The sequence below is a fragment of the Embiotoca jacksoni genome, unplaced genomic scaffold, assembly GCF_022577435.1.
Source record: "Embiotoca jacksoni isolate LCO1_2020_lvr unplaced genomic scaffold, fEmbJac1.0.p SCAF_21, whole genome shotgun sequence".
Classification (NCBI taxonomy): Eukaryota; Metazoa; Chordata; class Actinopteri; family Embiotocidae; genus Embiotoca; species Embiotoca jacksoni.
This window is the reverse complement of record NW_027185352.1, coordinates 7,318,730-7,342,181: the sequence shown is the minus strand read 5'-3', so window position 1 is coordinate 7,342,181 and position 23,452 is coordinate 7,318,730. Positions and strand designations below refer to the sequence as shown.

General features: G+C 42.4%; 1 protein-coding gene across 3 annotated transcripts in view; it reads right to left on the bottom strand.

Annotated features, from left to right (window-relative positions):
• Window positions 1-23,452, bottom strand: part of LOC138202561 (kinesin-like protein KIF21A) — a 40,729-nt gene that overhangs the window by 8,049 nt on the left and 9,228 nt on the right. The window contains exons 2-24 of one of the 3 annotated variants that reach the window (XM_069156663.1): window positions 15,807-16,029; window positions 13,559-13,741; window positions 12,906-13,055; window positions 12,061-12,195; window positions 11,755-11,919; window positions 11,447-11,562; window positions 10,903-11,098; window positions 10,608-10,797; window positions 10,230-10,293; window positions 9,389-9,592; window positions 8,621-8,668; window positions 6,902-6,962; window positions 6,704-6,815; window positions 6,394-6,582; window positions 6,018-6,217; window positions 5,822-5,929; window positions 5,404-5,472; window positions 4,561-4,706; window positions 4,329-4,473; window positions 3,738-3,932; window positions 1,837-1,938; window positions 1,110-1,275; window positions 807-827 (exon numbers count right to left, since the gene is read on the bottom strand). In XM_069156663.1, coding sequence (XP_069012764.1) covers window positions 807-827; window positions 1,110-1,275; window positions 1,837-1,938; window positions 3,738-3,932; window positions 4,329-4,473; window positions 4,561-4,706; window positions 5,404-5,472; window positions 5,822-5,929; window positions 6,018-6,217; window positions 6,394-6,582; window positions 6,704-6,815; window positions 6,902-6,962; window positions 8,621-8,668; window positions 9,389-9,592; window positions 10,230-10,293; window positions 10,608-10,797; window positions 10,903-11,098; window positions 11,447-11,562; window positions 11,755-11,919; window positions 12,061-12,195; window positions 12,906-13,055; window positions 13,559-13,741; window positions 15,807-16,029 — 3,188 coding nt within the window. The remainder of the gene's footprint in view (window positions 1-806; window positions 828-1,109; window positions 1,276-1,836; window positions 1,939-3,737; window positions 3,933-4,328; window positions 4,474-4,560; window positions 4,707-5,403; window positions 5,473-5,821; window positions 5,930-6,017; window positions 6,218-6,393; window positions 6,583-6,703; window positions 6,816-6,901; window positions 6,963-8,620; window positions 8,669-9,388; window positions 9,593-10,229; window positions 10,294-10,607; window positions 10,798-10,902; window positions 11,099-11,446; window positions 11,563-11,754; window positions 11,920-12,060; window positions 12,196-12,905; window positions 13,056-13,558; window positions 13,742-15,806; window positions 16,030-23,452) is intronic. The other 2 variants (XM_069156664.1, XM_069156665.1) reach the window with 2 other exon arrangements.

The window sequence follows — 23,452 nt, the reverse complement described above, 5'->3', positions numbered from 1 at the left end:
TGATGTCTTTTCATACAGACACTACATCCATTTAAAAAGCTGAATATAACACAACAACAACTACACCAGCTTCAGCAGTTCGTAACAAGGTCAGGGGTCACCAAGTCTAGTTTAAGTCAATAAATAGGGTGATAATTGGGTGGAGGACAAAGGATGGGGAAAGCAAGAAAGAGACAACAAGATACGACCACAGAAATGCAGACACACAAACTGCTGCGTACACAAGACCGTAGCTCTGATTCTGGGATCAGCTCAGGTTTTTACTGCTGTTAAGTTTTAGTGACCACCATCCTGATGAGGTGGGACTGGACAACAGGTGGGGGTCACATGTCATGCACATTATGGCAGCGTTACTTGAACTGGGTTAGTTTTTACTGACCGAGATGCACACTACGAGATTTCTTATTTTCCAACATTTATTGAACCCATGAGGATTTCTTTTTTCGTTTTCTGCTTTGGAACAAGACATGAAATTATCATTATATATTGGGGAGGGGGAGAAACAAAAAAATTGCTGAGAATAGTATATGTAATCTGTTACATTTGGCGAATAACATTCAGATTATAATGCCAGAAAAAAATTACTTGATGTCACATCTCTGTTTTTATGCTGAGCATTTTTATCCGCAAAAAAATCCCAAATCCCTTTCCTCAGATGAACATTTTTTTTTTTTGGAAGGCTCATTTTATTTTAAGTTTATTTCCACTCATGTCTTAAACTTGGAGTACATTTGATAGAAATCATGTAGTGTGCATGTGCTTCGCTCTCTCAAACACGGTCACATTGCTATGCATCTTTTACTCACCTGGCGACAGGTAACCTAACTCTGAGTTCACACCAACACAACAGAGAAAACAAACAGAAATCAAATCAAAATCAAACCCAAGGAGGAAGAAATGGCTTCTCTTTATTTCTGCCGGCTTCATTTTCGTTTCTTCAATAAAATATGACGTTTGAGTAATTCATTTTCTCTGCGCACGCAGGGGAAAAACTGAAGCCTGGAAAATAAAGTGTAGCCACATGGTTGAAGAAAAGATGATTGAAAAGCTGATTGACGTGCTCAGACCGGTTATCGATTGTTGGTTGGTGGGGAGGGGGGGGGTCCTACCTTGCAGAGCGCTGCCCAGCAGGGCGTCCAGCTCCGGGTTGATCTCAGCCTTCTCCTTCAGCATGTGAAACAGCAGCTGGTTCTGGGTGGCGCTGTTTATCTCCGTCTGCTTCAACCTGCCCTCCATCACCTTCAGCTGTGAGTCTTTCTGAGCCGCCTGCAGACCCTGACAGCGACCACACAGCAGAGTTTATCATCTTTTTAATTATTAAGTGCAAACACATGCTGCCCCTCAAGCACAAGAGGAGCTTTTTAACAGCAGTGAAGCCTCGATGTCTTAAAGTTTAGTACGATGTTGTAATTACTTCCACTTCTTCATTCATGGCGTCAGTCTTGTGCTTTGCTGCTGAGCTGAATGCATTTCCTCATTAGGTTTCATCAAATCTAATCTCACCTAATCTAATCGGAGTTTAATTTAATCAAGTTTCTCCATTTAAAGTCTCGCTGAATTCAATCTCATGGAGGAGCCACAGCTATGAAGAAAGCAAGCTCAAGATGAATAGATCATAAACAAGTTGCCATGACAACCAACAATCAAATTTATATATCTTAAAAGATATGGGTATCATAAAAACAAATAATGATTGCTTCGTGACAGTTTATAATCTATGGGGAGGGGTGGGGTTACATGACAAACAAGAAATATTAAGAAGAGTTTTAGAGAGTCCTGACATAACCTGTTAAACGCTCACAAAGACACACTAATAACATGAAGTGAGGAGGTTACCTTGTTGATGGCCATAGTCATGAAATGGTCCAGCAGGAAGCGAGCTTCTAACAGGTTACAGGAGCTGATCACAGCAGTAACATCCACAGTATCTCCCTCCTCCTGCAACAAAGAACGATAACAGATTTAAATAAGTGGCCTTGTAGGAAAGTTAATCATAGGACATTTTATTTAAGATGCTTTGAGTCCATCCTTTTTTGTTGTTGTGGACATTCAGACTTTTTTGTTTGGTCCAAACTTAAATAGCTGGTGTGAGAGAACCAAAATTTGGTCCAACCTAAAGAGGTGGTCTGAGTCAGGATCAAAATGTACCACGGTTCTGTTCATTTTCAGTATGAAAACAGTTTTTTTTAATGGTTCAAAGTTCCTGACCAGTTACACGCAGGCTATCGTCACCCATTAAACAATAGAAAAGGAAAGAGAACCAGAAGACAAGTGGAAACGAGCCACGGTAGCACATGGGGTGAGCAGGAGTAGTAAAGGTAGTAAAGCCATAATAACAATGAGGAAGTGGCAATACAATTACTGTTGTCCATTCATTATTGTTCATTCATTTTCCCTTTATACAAATGGAAAAGGCAACCAGCTGAACTGCCAACACACTGGCGTCATGTGCACTCAGTCTACAAACCAATCAAAGTCCATGTAGGTGATGATGTCAGCGTGTAGGCATGTCATGTGAAACCAAAACTAACCAGATGAAATGTACACGATGTCACAAAAATATGAACCTTGGTTTGGACCGGACACAAGAATACAGGAAACATATTGAGAAATATACTCACTCAAATCTTTGCTTAGCTTAACACAGAGGTTAACAACATATTCAGACCTTGTACCACCGAATCAAATTTCTCAAGCGCTACTTCCCACTGCAGAAATCAATATTAATTTTTTCTTTAATGAAACAAAAGTCACTGATTTAACCATAATGTCAGAAAGGCTGAATAAAAGCATCACAAAGCTCCTTTTTCAAAATGAAAAAATACATTTATTTATCAGAGTTCCAACAAAAGTCACTTCAAATCGGCAGGAGAAGACGTGTAGAAACAACCGTCTTTTTGGTTTGTGTTGTCAACTCAAAACTGCCCTCATTCAGCTCGTTCAAACGAACAACTTGCGGGTTACAATCCGACTGGAACAAGATAACGTCAGCGTTATGCTATGCCTGATGTGGCTGAGGCACAAGCAAATTTCACTTCTGAAATACTTCAAAGATTAACAACTAAGTTGTACATAATAATTTTAGTTTTTAATAAAATAAAATAAAATGACTTCTTTTTTTTTTTGCACTTAGGCCAGTTGGAGTGCAGTCGTCAGGCCTCCTCCAGGTGGAGCTTCATGTTCTAGTTTGGGAATCACAGGTTTAAGCACAAGGACAGGAAACAGCGAGCCTCATGTCCAAAAGACACTCTAACTACCGGCAACCTCAAACACAAACGAGTTTTAAAGCTCGTTAGCGGTCCAATTCTAAACCTGCACTGTTTCCGTAGTTTGTACGAACCAACATGAAGTGTCTCCACACATCAACATTACAGGACAGTGCTGTGAGTGCATGAACAGCAAATATTCTTTTGTAAAGTAACATCCACACACTACCGCTCAGTTGGCATCATTAGGCTTCTGTGTTTCGGCTCGACTGTATTAATGGGACGCCCTGCTGGAGGGTGTTGTTTTATTGAGCCGTTGTTATTCTGACAAATGAGCGCCTGATGCTTGTTTGTCAAAGTGGCACCTCAAAATACTCAGAGACTGAACGGGGGTGCTGAACTATGCAATTATTTCCATAGTTGATTGCCTGGAGATTACAGCCTAAAGCATGCCTGTACTTACTAATGAGGCGGTGATGACTATGTGACATAGTCATGTGACAAATAATTTCATGGTTGACATTGTCTCACCTTGGCCTCCTCCATCTGCATGATGTTGGCCTGGCAGTCGGCGATGCTGTCGTTGATGTAGTCGATGTTGGCGCTCAGAGACTCCAGCTCCTCGTTCAGGGAGGTGAGGGAGCGGTCGGCATCGGCGCCTTCCACCGCCATCTTTTCCCTCTTCCTGGACACTCGCTCCCTCCGCCTGGTCAGCTCCTCCCGTTGCTGGGGAAACGGCGAGAAGAGAGAAGAAGGAAAGTTAGAGAAAAAGAGCAAAAAAAATAAATAAAAAGCTTTAAAGCTTTTTTTTTTTTTCTTTTTTTTTTTTAAACACGTTTTAGAAAACCAACATTTGTTGTTTTGTATGTATTTTAATTTTATTTGTGTTTGTTTCACCTTTGACTATGGTTTAAAATTGAAAAAAAAATTGCTGAACAGGCTGGTACTTGTAACAAGATTAACTGTGATTAAGATTAACCAACAAAGCTAACTAAGAAAATACAGCTCAATGTATACATTTTCATTCATATTGCATCTTCCATTTTTTCTGGGTTGAAAAAAAACCCCCACAATTCTTCTGCATTATTAAAATTTTTCACCATCATCTTGACATGTTACAACCTTCAGTAGTCGGTTCATATCCGTCTCCATGTTGGAGATGGTCATCCTCTGCATGATGATGTCACTGACTCGTCTCTCCAGGGACTGCCACTTAGTCCTGGCCGTCCTGCTGTGGTAGATACTTCCAATCCGCACCGGGGAACTCCTGAGGAGGAAGACACGACGCTTTCAGGACTTTTAAAACCAAACACGATACACACACACACGTTGTAAACAAGCTCGGGTGGTGTACCTGGCTCCGTTGGCAGGGCTTGCACCAGACGCCTGCAGCCTTCCCGGGATCGCTCTCTGCGACGGCTCCTGCTGAGGTTCAGGTAAGCTCACCTTCCTGCTCATCTTCCCAGACACGGGCCTCACCTGCCGCCTGAGAGCTGTCACCTGACACAGTTCACAAAACAGGAAACAGGAGATGTAACCAGGGTCCCCCACTCTAAGGCGAATGTCAAATTCCCTCACTTTCACTGACTAAAACGTTAAATTTCAAAAGATCTATTTTTATCATTTTATTTCCAACAATTCGTGATCTTTATTTACTCGATCACAGTTTTTAGGACAAAACTTAGATTCTTAACTGTTTAACCTTTTAAGCCCTAGACATATATACTGATATTTACACATCTGAACAAATCTCACAAGTGTTCCCTTTATTATTAAAAATATATATTTTTTTATTGTGTTTTTTATTGTGGTTACAGAGATATACTCTTTTTATTATGGGTATGTAATTTTTGAGCATAAAGTCCTCGTTTTGTAATCAAAGCTGTTGAATTTTTTTAAAATTTCCTGGCATGTTTTACTCCATTAGCAGCTACAGCAAAAAGCATATCTTGACTGAAGTGATTGTTGATGAGTGAGAGGGGGATAAAAACACTATGTAGAAAGATACTTCATGGAAAATATTTAAACACGCAAACAAAAACTCCATGATATTCCAGGACTTGGATCAAAGAAATGATCAGATCCCCTGACTTTCCATATCTGAAATACACTTTTTATAATTCCATAATATTCCAGAAATTCCACAATGAGTGGAAAGCCTGTGGAACAAAGCAGATTCAAACCAAGTGCTACTAACCTCTTCATTCTTCCTGCGCAGTATCAGCTCCTGCTGTCTCTTCTGGGCCTCCAGTTGCCTCAGTTGGTGCTAAAAGAGGAGACAAATATCGGAAGAGAAACAGTCATCTACAGTGTGTCTGATACACGAAGAGCTGAGATGAGTGATCATCACAAAAAAAAGAAAGAAATACACCAAGAAATATATTTAAACATTTTCCGAAGAGCATTTATTTATTCTTAATTGTTGCTCTGAAACACAACCTTCACTTAACTGGTGTCAGTTTCATACAGTGGTGCTGCGTCAGCTTAAACAGTTTGACTTTATGTGGGATTAATTGTGGCTGTCAATGAAAAGTTCCAAATAAAACTACGACATAAGAAATAATAAAAATGACATGAATAGAAGTAACTAGAACTAGAGTTTCCCTGGCTGTTACCTCGGCTCTGCGGTGGTCTTTCTTCAGAGTGGCGATCTCTCTGTTCCTCCTGCACTCACTGACTCTGTTTCTGTCCTGCTGCTCCTTCATCTGACGCATGAGTACCACCTGGTGGACAAACACAGCACAGCAGGGGTTAAAATCAGCACTGCAACATGTCCAGTGAAAGAGAGGCTGCCAAAACAAAAGCCTTTACTTTGGTCTTCTTCATCTCGGTGACATCCTGCTGCAGCTTCTTGAGCTGCTTCTCGTACTGCGACTGGTTCTTCAGCAGGCGGGCGTGCTCCTTCTGAGCCGACTGCAGCTTCTGCAGCTCTTTGTTCATGGAGCTCAGCTTCCTCTCGTACTCCACTTTGACTTTTTTGGCCTTCTCCTCCGTACCGGACTCCACCGAACCTGGAGAAAGGGGAAGACGGAGAAGCTTTTCATTTCTTTTGTTCTTAGATGGATATTAAGAGAAAATAAGGACATTACACAGGCTTTCAACACTGCCATTGATAACTTAACTGAATCTTTCCATGTCAAAACACGAGGTGAAAGTTTTCAAATAAATAGTCAATAGTGTGTCGTACCCATGTTGTGCAGCACCTTGTCCCTCTCCAGCTGCGTGTCTCTGATCTTGTGCTGCAGCATCATCAGTTTCTGCTCGTACTGGTGTTTGAGAGTGTGCAGGCGCCGCTGGCTGTTCTCCAGCTCGTCTATCAGCTTCTGCTTGATGGCGATCTCGCAGGTGATGTTGGCCAGGTCCGCCTGGACGTTTTCTGCACGCCAAAAAAAAAAATCATCCAGCTGTCACTCCAGGCTCACTTCTGATCTGAGATCATCCAAGAAAAAACGGGCCGAACACGCTGTAATGTCTCATTTCATCACAGATCGTTTCACCTTTCTCCTCCAGCTCCTCCGAGTCAGAATCCTCAGACGTCTCTTCTCCCGCCATGTCAAGGTCCTCCTCTTCCCCCTCGGCGTCCTCTGCTTCTTCGTGGTCGCTGCCCTCCTGGTGAATTAACAGCACAGTGAGTAATGATAAGCATCTTGACAGAGTAATTTAATCTAATTTTAATCTAACGACTCTCCACCTACCACCTCCGCCTCCTCCGTGCCTTGCTCCTGATCGTTGTCTGGCACCTCCTCTTTGACAACACTATAAAGGGAGGAAAAGACTGTTAGAGATCTGACGAGGTAAATGGATGGTTTAGATTTAGATTAACAGCAGACCGAGACAGATAAAGGGCACATGCGATTGATTATGCACTTCATCAGATCGTGAGCAGATGTGGAGTCAGTGTCGATGAATGAATGATTTCACTGAGGGCAACATTAATACAGCGGGAGAGATAAAAAGGATTAAATGCTTGTGAGTGAGAGTTACTACCATCCACGTTACAATCTGCCACACACTACAAAGAGCTGCTGACCAAATACAGGGGCAATCAACAAGTTCAGACTGTTTCTGGTGCGCACAAACAGAGAGCAGCACAGTGATGAGCACAGAGCAGGGGGGAGCTATAGAACAGCAGGGAAGTTATACACGTTTTTAGGACCAATTCATGTAATTTCACCATGGACCACAAACTTGAGCAAAAAGCGTACATCCCATTTAGTGTCAAACTCAGGAAATCACCAACAGAAACGCTTCATAAAGTTGACAGCTATGAAACAATGAGCCGGCAGAACATCACTGTCCGTGACCGAAGAAGGCTAGTCGAGTCAGGTGAGCGCAGACAGGTGGGTTTTCTTTGACATTCACTCGGACTGTTCTGGAGGCACCTGAAGGAAAAACATTCAGTGCAAACCACTTGAACTGTGGCGCCGTGCTACTTTGGTTCTCCACCATTACAATGTGGCCGCCTACAGCATGTTGCCCGCTGTGACGAGTCTCTGAGCAGACCTGTCCCCTGCAGGAGTCTGGTGGAGATTCAGCTCACCTGGTCTGGCTCCACTATAGAAGGTGGTGAGCAGTCACTCACTCTCTCTCTCTCGTTTTGCTTCCACTTGGTTCGGTTTTGTTTCATCTGCACTTATTTCACTTTAAGTTTTGTTAAAAATAAACATATTTCTAGTTGCAACTCATGTGTGGTCTCACCCCTTTTTGTCCAGCCTTGAGCCGGGTTGTGACACCCACAATCGTCACTCCTCACCATAGCTACTTAACGGATTTGGCTCCCTCCGACTCCTCTCTGTTCTCCGACACAAATTTGAACGTGCGATCTCTGCTCAGGTTTCAGATCCACGGTAAAATCATAAATGTGCACATACCAGTGGTCGCAAAAATGTGTGTAACTCAGGTGCTGATGTTCATCAAGCAACATAACTTGGAATACGAACTCACGAGGGTCATAGCTTCCATCTGCTTGATGTCTATTAATATGCTGCGCTCTGTTCGTACGCAACACTAACAGTCTTACAACTTCTTCATTGCACCTCATACTACAGACAATGCTCTGAGCATGAACTTTAATACGTTTTTATACACTATCGATAATCTCTTTTTCTCAAATCCGACTCCAATTTTTTTTTTTTTTTTTTTTTTTTTTTTAGGTTTTGGTTATAATGACACCTGATCAACATCTTGCAGTGTGCAGCAAATAGGAGAGGTGAGAGCTGGTTAGGATATCTGCTTCCCTCCAGGAGTGTAAACCGCCTGTAGGTGCAGAAAAAGTATTAGTATTTGTTACTTTGGGAACTTTGAAAGGAAGATTGGGGTCAACAATCAGCGGAAATCATTTCAAAAAGGCACACATTGCTCAATCAGTTTCCGATTCTATACTTTGACCCATTTCTGGATGGGAAGTGGCAAACCTGGCGTGCTCAACCTCGCGCTGGAGATTCTCTTCGTATCGCCTCAGTCTTCAGACAGAGAGATGGGGGCGGGGGTGAGGATGGCAAGAAGGTGTGGAGGAAGGTGGGAGGGAGGTCACAGAATATGGGGTAAGCGAGGGAAGTTCACCAGACAGACAGCCGAGAGACAGAGCAGCAAGAAAAGACCAGGTGAGTGCAGAGACAAAGACAGTAAGCTGAAACGATGAATCCCGATGACGCAGATGTAAAGAAATCCTGCTGAAGCCAGTTGACGCACTCTTTGTAGTGTGCTGATCTCAAAACTGGCCCTCACATGTATGGGAATACATGTGAGTACAGAAAGTACATGTACACATGTACACACACTTAACGAAAGGGTAAATGATCATTGTGCTCCGGCGTGCCGCAGCTCGTCACAGAAGCATCCTCATTAACGGCTGTCACCATCAACTTGTCTAAATCCAGCACACACTCCATTAGAGAAACATCAGGGTGCAGACTGCTAATGCAGGAAATCAGGAGATAATTACCCACAACACAGCAGGACAAACACCCTCGCCGTGGCAAAAGACAAACATTAAGACTATTTTGTATTTCCCGACAATGTGACTGTTGTTCTTATTGACCTCCACAGACGGTCATTACTACCTTTGGCAGTGATAGATCCATACACGAGTGTGCACGACTTTCACAAACAAATTGAACCTGGATTTCTCTAAAACAAGGCAAGAAGGTTAGAAAAAAAAACAAAAACAAAACTGTCTCTACCTCTTTTTCTTCTTCCTCTCCTTCTTCTTCAGTTTCTCCAGGTCTTTCTTGGCCATCTCGATGACGTCGCTGGCCTCCTTCTCAGGGGCGAGGAGGGCGGGGGAGAAAGAGCCGGGGCCGGCGTACAGCGAGGAGCGAGTGGAGACCCGGGACAGACTCTTCCTGAGGTTCTCGTTCACAGCCTCGCTCTCAAGAAGTTTAGCCCTGAGAAAGTGGCATGCGAGCGTTATTACTGTCACATCTACAAGCGAATCCAAGAACAACACTACAACACTGTTAGCTAATCAGACTTTATTGGAGCCCGACTGATTTATCGACTGGACGATTTCTTTAGGCTGACATTGGCCTAACACAGATATATCGGTGTTGACATACATGTTGTCCGATATTAAAACATTTTCGTACAGAACATAATGCAAAATAAAATCTTTAGAAATTGTTCAATTTGTGTTTTTTTTGTATTTATAGTTATTTATAATCATTACATTTGCAGTGACGTTCATTGTTTCGATGCACTGATGTTATTTTGGACAATAAAGTTTGTCATTAAACTGTAAAATATCCTGCTTTCATTACATGTGTTTGTCACCAGTGTTCAACAACCACATTTTAGTTGATATATCAATATCAGAATTTCTTTACTTCCTAATATCGGTAACGGCCTCCAAATTTCGGTATCAGTCGAGCTCTACACTTCAAATGAAAAGTTGAATGTTACTGTGTGTACTTATTTCTAAATTAGTCAGTGGTTGAGGACATGTACTTCTGCTAAATGACATGAACTGGCAAGAGGTGAATATAAAATAAAATAAAACCATATAAATGTAGTAACCATACATACCGGAGCTCTTCGATTTCTTTGATGTAGTTCTGAATCATGTTCCCGATTTCTTCGCTACCTTCACCTATAAGTAAAAAGTGACAGCGTTGCAACTTTTACATGTAATTAGATCTTTGATGTGCAGCTCCAAATAAATAAAAATACTAAACATACTTTAGTGAACCCTGACTTTTCATCCAGAGCCATATTATGGCGCTTTCGTGAACAACTGGGAAATGGGAAAGTTCTGACCACTGACTGAGAAGATACACCTGAACGTCTGTTGAACTAAAAACATCCCACAAGGAACGTTTTTGAGAGCTCTAAGATGCAGGTTTAATGTCACTTGACATGGTAGCGTTTCTGGTGAAAGGAAGAAATGTAGATAAATTGTCTTACCTGCTTTGGCCAGAGCCTGGTTGGCCTGGTCACTGAGGATCTGCGTGAGTCTGGCTTTCTGGGCGTCGATGGTCTCCTGCATGGCCTTCACTCTCACTCTCAGGTTGTTGTTCTCTGTCTGCAACATGGAGTTCTCATGGACCAAGTCGTTGATGCCCTCCATGCCGTCTTCGCCCACCATACGCTTTCCCTGGATATCATGGACGGTGATTAATATCATACATATTTTTTCCATACCATCAGATTTATTTTCTTATGAGTGTCTACCATCCTCTCTTTCCTGAGTTCTTCTTACCGTCCTGTACTCCATCAGCTCCATCTGCAGTCGCGCTATCTCCGTCCTCAGGGCGCTGATCTGCTGGCTGGCTCGATCCTGGTTCACCACCACCTTGTTCTTGATGTTTCGGGCCCGGTTGGCGTACTTTAGGCTGTTCAAGGTCTCCATGAAGTCCCGATCGGACGGGCTGATACAGGCGATCATCATTGTTTGACTGTAGAAGGCAGTAAAGAATAATGATCAGTCTCCCAATATTATCCACACAACCTATACATATCTAAGGATATTATGGGTAATTACAGGTTATCAAAAGGTCTTCATATCTTCTTCATTTTTTTAATATATATTCTCGTGGTGTATAGAGTATAAAAACTTGAATAATTATTTTAATCCTTTATCATATACAGGATCACGGAGCAGCCGGAGCACCTGCCGAAAACCCAGAACCTTCTTGATGTGTGGCGACAGTGCTAACCACCGCACCACCACGCAGCCCATTATCAAACATATTCATCCATATTTGCATGTTTAATATATTCTTCTTATATTTAGCCCCACAGACCTGTTGCCACCCAGTGAGTCCTGCAAGAGCCGGGTCAGTTTGGAGTCTCTGTAAGGCACGTGAGTGGAGCGTTTACTCCTGTCTCCCAGAGCGCTGATGACGTTTCCCAGGGCGAGCTGAGGTCAAGAGAGGCAGGAGAGGAGGAGTTACAATAGATTTTCAAAATGGCAGGATTGTCAATGGAATATATATATTTTTTTCAATCACAATAAAAATACGGGGATTTGTATCAGTGACAGAAATGATCAGTGTAATTCATATTCTGGCCAACAGGGGTCTCTCTCGCTCCACAGTCTGAGCTTCCTCACCAGTCCACAGTTGATGGAGATGCCCTCTTTGGCTCTGTCTCCTGTGGCTCCGGTTCTCTTCAGTCTTTCAGAACCAGCCAAGTCCACAAAGTGGAACTTGGCTGTCAGCGTCTCAAACTCGTCGATCTCTGAGTCGCTACTTAGACGGTTATCTGTTACGTTGTCCTGCAAGAGAAGGAACATAAATAGAAGTGAACACATTTGCAGCTGGTGCGACAGCTGTGTTTGTTTCACTTTGACTTCGTAGTTGATCAAATTATCAGGACCTAGTTCAATAGCAGCAGAGATATTTGTTACAATACGTACATTGTTATCGGGAGAGCAGACTCGCACTTGGCACAGGTGGATGGTGAAGATGGCGTGCGAGCGCGAACTCTGGACGTTCATCTGGGTGCTGGCGGTGGTACGACACAGAGCGCCCAGCTTCAGACACTGTATCATCTGTGAGAGGAGAGATGGACGGGGAGGGATAAACAACAGCAGGATGTGTGTATTCTCGCATCAAAGACGTCTTTGGGTGAAATTCAGGGAACGCATGAGGCTCATATTCAAGAAAGTGTTACATACACAGAACCAGCCTATCATAAAGCAATCGGTATGATCAGTGTGTAGCTGTGAGATAAAATAGAGACAGAGAGACAGATATTCCTTAACATACTCAGCTTTTATAGAAACGTTTTGTACAGTGAGAATGTAATAGGAGAGGGGATGGAGGTAAAAACAATGCTGTTCTGGAAGGAAATGTAACTGCTTCAATTTATACATGTAATTTCCAAAGCCAGCCATCCATCCGTGACGGCAGCCCTCAACACTTGCTTTATGCGTGACTTGAAGGATATATCCTGGTCATAAATAACTCAAAGATTCCTCACAGCCACAGTGGAGCTGGAGAAATCTTAAAACCTGTACAAAAATACATCTAAAACTCCAACATGTGCATGGTTAAAAAAATTTTTTTTTAAAATCACACGATGTTTAAACTGACCCTTTAATATCGTAGTGTTGGTTTGAAGCCAATCACAAGTTGAATTTCAGAGTAAGAGTTGCGTTATTGTTAAAATGAGGATTTTCATAAGTAGGAGTGGTACTCGCAGAAATATTCAGAGCAGTGTTATAATGACATGAGTGTGTGTTGGGGTGTTAAAGCTGACCTCGGCTGCGGAGGTGACGGTGCGGGTGGTGACCCCCACGGTGTAGATGCCCCCGTTGGCGTCCTCATGGATTTTGATGTTGGATTTCTGCCTCCTGGCCTCGAGGTCTCGACTCGAGTCGAACAAGTCAAGCACCTCCTCGTTGTACAGCTGGAGAGTACGTGACATTTTTTTTTTTTTTTTTTAAAAGGCAGACAAACATGTAAAACGCAGATAATAATCATGTCATCATCAGAACTGTCATTTGCGTTTCCCAGCCTCATCTCTTCCTCCTCAGCTGCTGCCTCACCAGCTGTTGGCAGCCACTTGTTGGCAGTTAAAAATAAGGCCAGGGTTTGACCTCCGAGACACACTAATGACAGTTTAATGGCAGTTGGGATCATCTGGGCACTTTAACAACCTGAAGCCGTTACACCCTCTGCTGACCTTTGACCTCTTGCTGTCTGCATGTTCTGGCAATGTCTAACTAATGGAGCTGAAGTGGATTTAGGTTGTAAGTTTAGCCTGAGTTCTGGACATGTATTGTAATTTGAGGTGGAAACACTTGGATCATTTCTGGGTTTAAATCCTGTGAATTTGTCCCACTTTGGCCGGCCTTTGTGTGTGTGTGTGTGTGTGTGTGTGTGTGTGTGTGTGTGTGTGTGTTTCCGTACCTCCAGGAACTGTGCGTTGATCTTGAACTCGGGAACAGGCCTGCCCTGGTCGGTGGCAGCCTGTCGGCGCTCCTCGATGCCCCTGAACAGGTGGTAGACGGCCCGGGGAATGATGCCCAGCTCGTCCTCTCCGATGTTGACGTCGAAGCCGGTTCCCATGGTGTACGTCTTCCCCGAACCCGTCTGGACACGAGACAGACGACAGGAGAGCTGACAGTTATTTTACCGACAGGAAATAATTCATGCTCCCCCTGCTCATGTGTGGTTCTGGTCAGTTTTTGTACTTTTTTTTTTTTTTTTAACCCCTATTCAGAAAAAAAAAAGTCTTAATATCTAATGTGATGTCACCGAAATGGATCAAAATCATTGCAGTGACTTGACTTGCTCAAGTCTGTGGGACTAAGAGGTTGTAAAAGGGGGTCGGGGTGAACTTCTGAGAAGTTTAGAAGAGGGGGGAGGCGGCGGGGGGAGGAGGCGGGGGAGTCAGAAGGGATGGGGTGGTCGCCATGGTGACAAAAAGAAGAATGCAACATTGGGTTCAAATTCGCTCGTCACCTCTCTCCTCCCCGCCGACACGCCTGAAAGAAACCCTGACAGGAGTGTGTGTGAGTGAGTGTGTGTGTGTGTGTGTGTGTGTGTGTGTGTGTGTCTCTCAAAAGATGTGTGTGAGCAAGTGTGTGTGTGTGAGAATGAGAATGTGTGTTATTCTACGAGACCACACCTGTGTGATTGCCGTGTCTGTGCCTTTAGCTGCTTTGTGTGCGAGTGTGTACGACCTCCGCTGATCCCTCTGAAAGGCTCTTTGACGTGAGCACAGGAACAATGTGAGCAGAGAATAATGAACAGAACGAAGAGGAGCGCAGACGGAGATTGAGCGGATGGACATTTAACTGCACTCGTTCAGCTGTAAAGTGTTTCTTCCTTTCTCTTTGGATTGCACGTTTACAGCACAGTTTCAGTTCCGACATAAATTTGCACATAAAAAAACTCGAAACCTTGAGTGTCACCACAAGTGAACATGAAATATGCTGCATTCAAATGGAACTCGTGAGCTCATGGTTACAACATGGGAAGTCGACCGTATGCACCGTATGCTCGGCGTTCAAGTGGTTAAGCCGTAAAAACACTGTTGCTTGGCAACAGCTTACGTGGACGGCGTCTAGAAGCCGCACAGGGTAACCATTTAGCAAGCTAACATAATGGAAGAAATGCAAAGGCATCGAGGAAAAAGATGAGGCCGTTGGGCAGATCAACGTTTTTCTTAGACGCTGGCTCTTATCTAAGTTATGAAGACAAACTCTACATGACTAAAATTACAATGTATTAGCTTAACATCCAACCAAAAGTGAACTTCCTTGGCCTCTGACATTTCTGTAAACATCAGCAAACACATCACAACTCGTGAACTCGAGGCTTATAGAAAGTTTCGAGGTCCTACGTCGTGAGTAGCACAAGAGGTACACATGGACTCTTCTCATGTACACCGTAAATACGACCCCATTTGAATGCAGCAATACACTTAAGCGATGATTGGCTATTCAAGCACTTGGAAAATGTATATGAATTTCAAACCAAACAACAGAACTGTGTTAATTCCTCTCGAAGATATTAGTTGGAGACATGTCATTACGATGTGCTCTGGCAGCACTACATTTATGCTTTTTGTACAACACACCACGACAGTGGTATCAATCTTCTCCTCTAACTCTGCAAAAAAAAAAGAAGCAAATAAGGGGATATCTCCAAATTTCCAACTTTGCCTTTAAAACATGTCAGGGGGGGCAGGTTAGTGTATCGTATGTTTTATGTCTCAAATATGTTTTGACTTCGTGGTTTACTTCTCTGCTCTGGTATGAGGTGAAGCAGTCTGTTCTCCCTTTGCTTTGATTGGGTAACAAACTCTCTCCCTCTCAGGCTAATCTATCAGAGCCAATATGAAGCTGCGGTGGTGAAAGCAGGTTGGAACACGTCAGCAGCATTGACAGAGTCGGGCTGTGAGGTCTGTTCACTCCCTTATTACTTGCCTAATGATATGAAATGAAATCAGCTTCACATGACAAGCTTCCATAAATCAGAGGAGTCTGGAAGCGGCTACGTTCCCTTGAGCGATGGAAAGTGAGGGTGTGTGCGTATTTGCTGATCCAATAACATGTGAAAGAACAAAACAAAAAAAAAGCAAAGCAAAAGTTTTTTTACGTTTTAAAAATGCGTGCAGACATGCTACACCTGCAAAGGCCTGCTGACCAACCTGTCCGTACGCGAAGATGGTTGCGTTGTAGCCCTCGAAACAACCCTCGATGAGGCTCTCGGTGCAGTGGGTGTAAATGGCTTCCTGCTCGCTGTCCATGTCGAAGACATGGTCGTAGGTGAAGGCCTTGTCCTTACCCAGGAACACTTGTGGCTCCCCGGGCATCACGTACGTACAGATGTGACAGCCCTCGATCTTCTCCTTGGCCAGCTGAGGACGGATCCTGATAGACAGAAAGAGACGTAGACGACATAAGTTCCCACCGTAAGGATAGATTTCTATCAGCGTTAAAGGTAATTATAGAGAGAATATTCATTCGAACAACATTAACAACATTAACCCTTGAATGCAAGGTTGACTGGCACTTGAAACATCTGAAAATCTTTATATCAAAACCAAAACTCCAAGTAAGTACACTAAATGTTGACCAAAAGATTCAAATATTTTTGAGCCTGCTAGCATGGCTGTATGGGACCTATGTCCCATATTTTACACGATTTATTGGCAGTCTTGACATTCATAATTACATATTTTTGTCGTTATAAAGTACCAAAACCATCTTAATATAGTTTTACATCACTCTTAAGCTTTGCTCTGGAGCTCAAACTAGAACAGACTTCTTCTTCTTTTGTATTTTAATGGCGGGTGGCAAACAACCCCATGGTGCCGCCACAAACTGGAATGGAGTTTGGATCGGAAATTTAAATAAAGCTGCCCTTTTTTCCCCCAAAATAACGAAAATAAACAACTTAAACTAAACAAGCGTAGTTGTATACGTCGACATAAACCTATTACTAAACACGTTACTGTAGTTCGTTGTACATCTGAACTTTTGTAACTGAACCACTTCCAGCCTACTGAAGTCGCTCCTCCACTGTGGAGACACTTTTTGCACTGCTCGTTGTTGCTACGCAACATAACAGCACAACGTATATTATGTGCGTGACGGCATGATGTCAACACGGAATATTTATACAAGGATATGTATTTGATTAACCTTTTGAAAAATTAAAACGATATTAGAACTATTATAAAGCCACAGTAACTCTTTCACTTCTTGTTAATGTCGGAAAGTCTGATGAAGAATTCGTCTCGCGCTGGAGTACCACGAGTAATTATCACGCCTTTGGTGGTAAAAGTCTAGCAAAGCTGAAGAGTTTTCACTGAAGCACCAGAGATGAGTGCTGCTACTGTGCAGTGCGTGTGTGTTTATGTATGTGAAAAAACTATGCAGTGCCAGCACACTCCTCACACGCAGCACAGTGCCCTCACTGTTCAGCAGTGAAGCAGAGCACGACAGCTCTGGGTAAATATGTCCCGCCCTGGATTTCATTAAGGAATCGCTGTTTGCTTTCGTTCAAATAAACACGCGTCCTTATTATATCATATCCTCCTCAACGTCTCAGTCCACCTGAAGAGGAAGTGGAAATATTGCAGGAAATATTTGGACATATTGGAAGTATTACAATGTTAGACATCCTGAAAACTGTATAAAGCAAGACTTGGATGAAAATATCAGAGATAACACTGCAATACTAATATAAATATATATTGGACAATGCGATGGAAAGAAAAATACCTTTTGTAGGCACTAAATTAATTCCTCTAAGGCTTCAGTCAAACCTCAGATATATGAGAATTACACTGAAAAAGAACTCCGACACTTGAGACTCTCAGAGCTGTATTGTTCTAAATGGCTGCTATTGTTGTTCTCTACTGGCAGGCATTAACTCTCAGTGTGTGTGCGTGTGTGTGTGTGTGTGTGTGTGTGTGTGTGTGTGTGTGTGTGTGTGTGTGTGTGTGTGTGTAAAGATGTGGCACTTTGCATGAGGTTTGTATTCTGAGTGCAGTGCTTGTGTGTACACTTGTGCTACATAAAAAAAAAAGGGCATCCATCACAGCAAGAGTCTATAGAAGTAGATGAATGGTTTGCAAGGACTGTCAATGTGTGTGTGTGTGTGTGTGTGTGTTTGTGTGTGTGAGAGAGAGAGAGAAAGAATGTAAGAGAGTGCAGGACATGGGAACGTGAGCAAAAGAAAAGGAAATAAACTGGAAAAGACAACCCAAAGAAAAGGAAAGAAAAAGAAAGCAGAAGCCACAGTGGCAAAGTAGCAAAGATCCACAGATGTGTCATTGTGTGTGTGTGTGTGTGTGTGTGTGTGTGTGTGTGTGTGTGTGTGTGTGTGTGTGTGTGTGTGTGTGACATCAGATCCCAGCTATTTAACAGCCCATCTCTGGGAGAGAGAAAGAGCTGACGGATGCAAGGTGGAGAAGACAGCTCAACCAAACAACACCTGTAGAGCAGTAGACGTGTCAGCTTTGTGCTGTGGACAGCAGAAGTGCCCAATTCATCTAGTTTATTCAAAGAATGACGTCTGTAAAACCTGCAGTGTCTTTTATTATTTGCCAAAGCAGGTGATACTTATCATACCGTGGCTAAAACATTATAGAATTCTGATATTCAAAGATATCATGAATAATAAAATTGCATTTTAAGAAGTGACTGGAGCTTTTTCAGAACCATTTAGTTGTATTAATTCTTATGGTAAAAAAAAAAAAAAAGGCCAAAGATGATACATTGGTGAGTAGGTGTGACGAACTAGCCCTTCCAAATTACACACAGTAATTAAACACATTGTCGATATAAAACATTGATTAATGCAGCTTTAAGTTTTCCAAAAGTGCCTGACAGAGGTTGTTCCAGGTGAAACTGATGTAACTGTTAGTCAGAGGGTTCAGGTCATCTGAGCAGACTGTGATGGGAGGATGGGTTAGGGCATTACAGGAGTGAATCTGCATTAATCCCTTTGGCCACTTTCCAAAAACTCGACAGAGAGCTGTAATCCACTCTGACAACGGAGGCACTCATTGCTGCTTCCAGTGAGGGTATTAAGTCACCGGTTTATTGTTCACTCCAAGTGTTTACAAAAAAAAAAAGTATAACAAAATATGGACTTAATCAGTACACGTCGCATTTAGTCGAATTCAGTCAAGTATAATGAAATCACTGAGATGTTGCTGAAAGGAAACCGCGGAAACAAGCCAGTACGACTGTGGCCTCGTTGAGAATAAATGCCCCGTCTATCTGATTGTGTTCGTCTCCACAAAGCGGTGATGCTTGTTTTCTCGGGTTCTACGACGTCCCCGGGGTCCTCCGTTTATATAAAGACCCGATGGTGGGCTAAAGAGGAAAAGAAATGTCTGCGAAAATGTGAGAGAAAAAGAAAAAAGAAAGTGGAGGAAATGAGAAAGAGAGAACCAGACTTGACATAATGGTTACAGCCCAGACAAAACACTAGTTACAATCTCTGCATTAGGAAGGAGCCACAGTCCATCCACGCAGTCACAAACCTGTCATCTGTCTTCACAGAACAATCACACTGAACTGATTCTGACATGTTCTCTTTCTTGGATCAACAAGGGGCCAAGAGTTTCCTGGGTATGATCGTCAAATAATTAAGACGTTGTTTTCAATATTCCTTCAATTTCAGTGCCTGGTAATTAGTATCTTTAAGTATCTGCGGGCGTTCAGGCAGCTGGGAATTGGGAAAGTTCCCATTTGGGTACATCCCACTTTGGAGTTGAGAGTGTTCACAAACAGGCAATATGGCAACCCTCCAAAAAATGTGCTCTAACCCTTCACAAACATCCTAGTCATCATCCATCAAAATCCACACAGGGACAAAATGAAGCTCGGGAAGTCATAAATGTTGCGTCACAGCTCACATTTTGATGTACTGCCATTTCTAACATTTAACACGGTACACACTACATTCACCAAAAACACTCCCATGTCAAGTGATGTCAAACCTTCCTGGAGCTCTCAAAAGCCTCCCGCTTTCCTCGTGACAGGCGTATTTTCCCAGTTGGCAGTTGTAACTTCCCCAGTTGCTCACGAACACACCATTAGGTACAGTTTGAGCTAAATACTAATGTCAGCATGCCAACATGCTCACAATAACAGGTCATACGTTAATGTGTTGTTAGCATGTTAATACTGCTCTTAAGCACTGACAAAAATATTGTTTTTAAGATACAACATTTTTGGAACGCATACTCGCCGTTTGCCATTTTAAATGTTAAACTAGCTTTCTCTGGGCCGTCAGCCTGACGTTTAACGAGCCGATATGAACGATATCCTCATCTGACTTCTAACATGAAACCAAATATTTAAGGGAAAAAAACGGAAACAATATTATACTTAAAAGGTATGACTACTAAAACACTGGTTTTAGCTTATACAACGTTGGTGGCCATGTATATGTCCACATACCTTGACTTTGCTACATAAAAGACATATTATATCACACTATTATAAATATTAGTGCAGATAACAAGAGTTAGAGTTTGAGTGCATTGATGGCTGTCTAAAAGATAGAAATCCTTTTTAAAACATATAGTATGCCTTGTAAAGTGGAATGAATGCAATTTCTATATCATGGGTTGCAAAACTACCGCCTCAAGACAATTATCCCTTCGTTAGATCGTGTTACACGAAGTGCGTTGCATTCATGATGTGACCGATGGACCGCTATTTTGAATATTTACAGGGTGCGTGTATGTGCTCAACTATTCTGGCATCAAACATCTCGGTTGAACGTAAACAGGTGAGGGCAAAGTGTGAAGCTGGTGTGCTATTTAGTGGGACCGACTGGCTGTAGCCATGATTATCATCTGGCAGGCGTCACTCCGTGGTTCAACCCAAAACACTCTTTTCTTCTGGCCCGAATGAGGGTTGACCTTCAGCGCTGCGGAGACTCGCAGGGCTAATCCAGCTTCTAGGGTGACGCTCCGAGGAGCCGCGCAGGCTGTTTCTCCAGGAAATTTAACCCCAACCCGATGCTTAATGTGCACATTGAAGCAGACACACACACACACTCATGCTGTAACACTTTCTTAATCTTGTACATATAATTTCAGCGTGTTATATTGGTCTCATGTCTTGTCTTTCTGATTTTGAGGACATGGACAACCTTTATTTTTGACTAAATTTGAAATGTGAACACCCACACACGGGTCAGAGGCCCCTGAAGGCAACCCTCTGCGCAATAACTGCTCAACACATTAATCTGTTGTTTGCAGTTTGAGGCTGTTGGAGGAATTACTAAGGAGAAAAATAACAAGACCACGAGTGTAAAGATTTAGATTAGATACATTTATATATTTTATTTTAGCATTCGTAGCGGAGCACGTTTACATTGTAACATACAGTAAAGGTCTGTGTTGTTTCTTCACTCATGTGGTGCACAATGCAGGAAGGAGGTGCGCAGGAAGTGGCCAAAGATCAACCCGAAGGAGCAGGAGATGTAAAGAAAACATGCAACTTTGATCTATTGATATATTTAATATTTGACGGGTGACTCAAAGGAGCAGTCTGACATTTTGGAGAGGGATGCATTATTTGGAATTATTTCCCGTCTTTCAGAGAGCTGATGAGATTGACAACTTTCATACCTGTCCATTTATGCAAATTGTTCAGCTTTAGAAAACTTTTTAGAACCTTTTTAGAATTGTATTAAATAAACAAGAACATTTCAATGAGTTAGCTACAGAGTTGCTGTAAAATCGTTCAGTCTTTATGCTGAGCTTACCTTCTGACTGTAGCATGAGGGCGTGAGTGACGTAAGGTGCAAGTTCGATTTGATGTAAAAAAAAAAAAAAAATTATTCTGAAAGCACATTTTACATTCAACCAAATGATGTTTGTTATCTTGTGACTAGAAGTGCGTGTAGTTTCAATAATAAAATGCTAACTGTGCTGCATGCTGGTGATGAAATCTGGAAACACCTCTGCAGTGAGTAGCTGGCAAATGATTAAAAGTAAGTAATATATTTTTATTTTTAAAGTGCAGTTTGTGGATATGACAACATTCGCCAACGAAGAAAAAGGGTATTGTGAATATCATTGAGTTACTTTTTTTTTAGTTGGCAATAATAGCTAGCTTGCAGTATTTGACTAACAGACACTTTAAGAGAACAGGAGCTCAGCAAGACTAAGTTAAAACTTATATATGGCTGGACTGTGTATGAAATGCAACAGAGCTTTTCATTTGAAACTACGGGTTTTCTTTTGAAACAGATACAGGAAGTCGTGGCATTTGGCTGACAAATGGTGTAACTGTACCACTCACTCAGTAACAGACATTTCTGTTCATAGGGCTGCAGTTTAGCCAAAAATGGTAGCATTCATTATTAATTTAGCAATCAAACCGATTTTACTCTAACATGGCTGAAGATATGGACGTAAACCGAGCAGCTTTTAAACAGTTCAGTAAGAAGCAGCTGGCTGGCATTTACTGATGAAAGGAATTTAGAGTGACGAGACAGAGTCCACTGAACACTTAAAAGGATGAAAGGTAGACGCACACACATACAGCAGTGAAGCCTATATGCACATTCCTATTAAAACACACACACACACACACTTTAAGTTATAGACAGACACACACACACACACACACACACACACACACACACACTAGGGCTTTGTCAGCCTCTCCCCATGTGACAGATCCTGTTATAGACTCCTGCTCTCAGTCTCATTACTGCGATTACAGTGCAGCCTGAGAAACAGTGAACTCCTCACTGACCCACGCACGCCCACACACACACGCACACGCACACACACACGAAGAAACTGAAGACACACACCTATCATTTGCCTTCACCTTGATTTTGGGGGTTTGAAGTTCCATGAAGAGCTAATTTGATGAAAGCTGATCAAATATTTAAGTGAACAAAAAGGGATATTTTGGATCAAACCCTGGCAATAAACAATATTGAATCAAATCAGCTTTATCCCACTGCTGACTTGATGAACAATTTAAGGAAATTGGAGGAATTTATAAATGATGATGTACTGCAAAAAATGTAATAAAAGATGAGTCAGTGCCACGCCACAATGCCGCTGACCTCATCCTTCCTGAAACCCAGGGAATCAAATCACACGCTGACATCAGTCCCTCCGACAATCAGCCGATCAATTCACTCCCCAGAGAGGCAGCCGATCCTCGTGCATCATCATCAGCCACAACAGCAACAACAAAGCCCGACGTCTGATTCCCTACCTACTTAATCTAATCCTGGGAAATCTAATTTTTGGCTTAGTTTAGTCGTTGACTGAAGACACCGGATGAGAGCGCAGCAGTGACTCGGCAGAAACAGAAAGGCACATCTGAGCCCGAAGGGGCAGCAGACAACAAGACTCTTTTCTCCACATCTCACTGCGTCCAGCCGGCTCATCATCACCTGACCGCGTCACATATGGTCACATATTTTTAGATCCTGAAATACTTGGAGGCAGTAAACAAACATAATGTGTCTGTTTGATTGTGCTTTTGATTGGTAATATCATGACTAAGATTTTGTGTGTAAAACTTTTTGTTTTATGTGATGAAAATATATTAGTCTATAAATTACAAGCGCCCATCATTAAAGAGTCATTTATACAAATATTATAACATGAAAGAGTGACAGAAATTTAAAATAATACACTTTATCAGAATAAAAAAAGCCAAATAGTCTAAATGGTCTATTTGCATCATTCAGTACCTGATGTACCAAAGGCCCAAACTGCTATTGCTTTGTTGAAAGACTGTCCAGAGTAACTGGAACCTCACAAACTAGAAAGGTACTCAGACAGCGCAG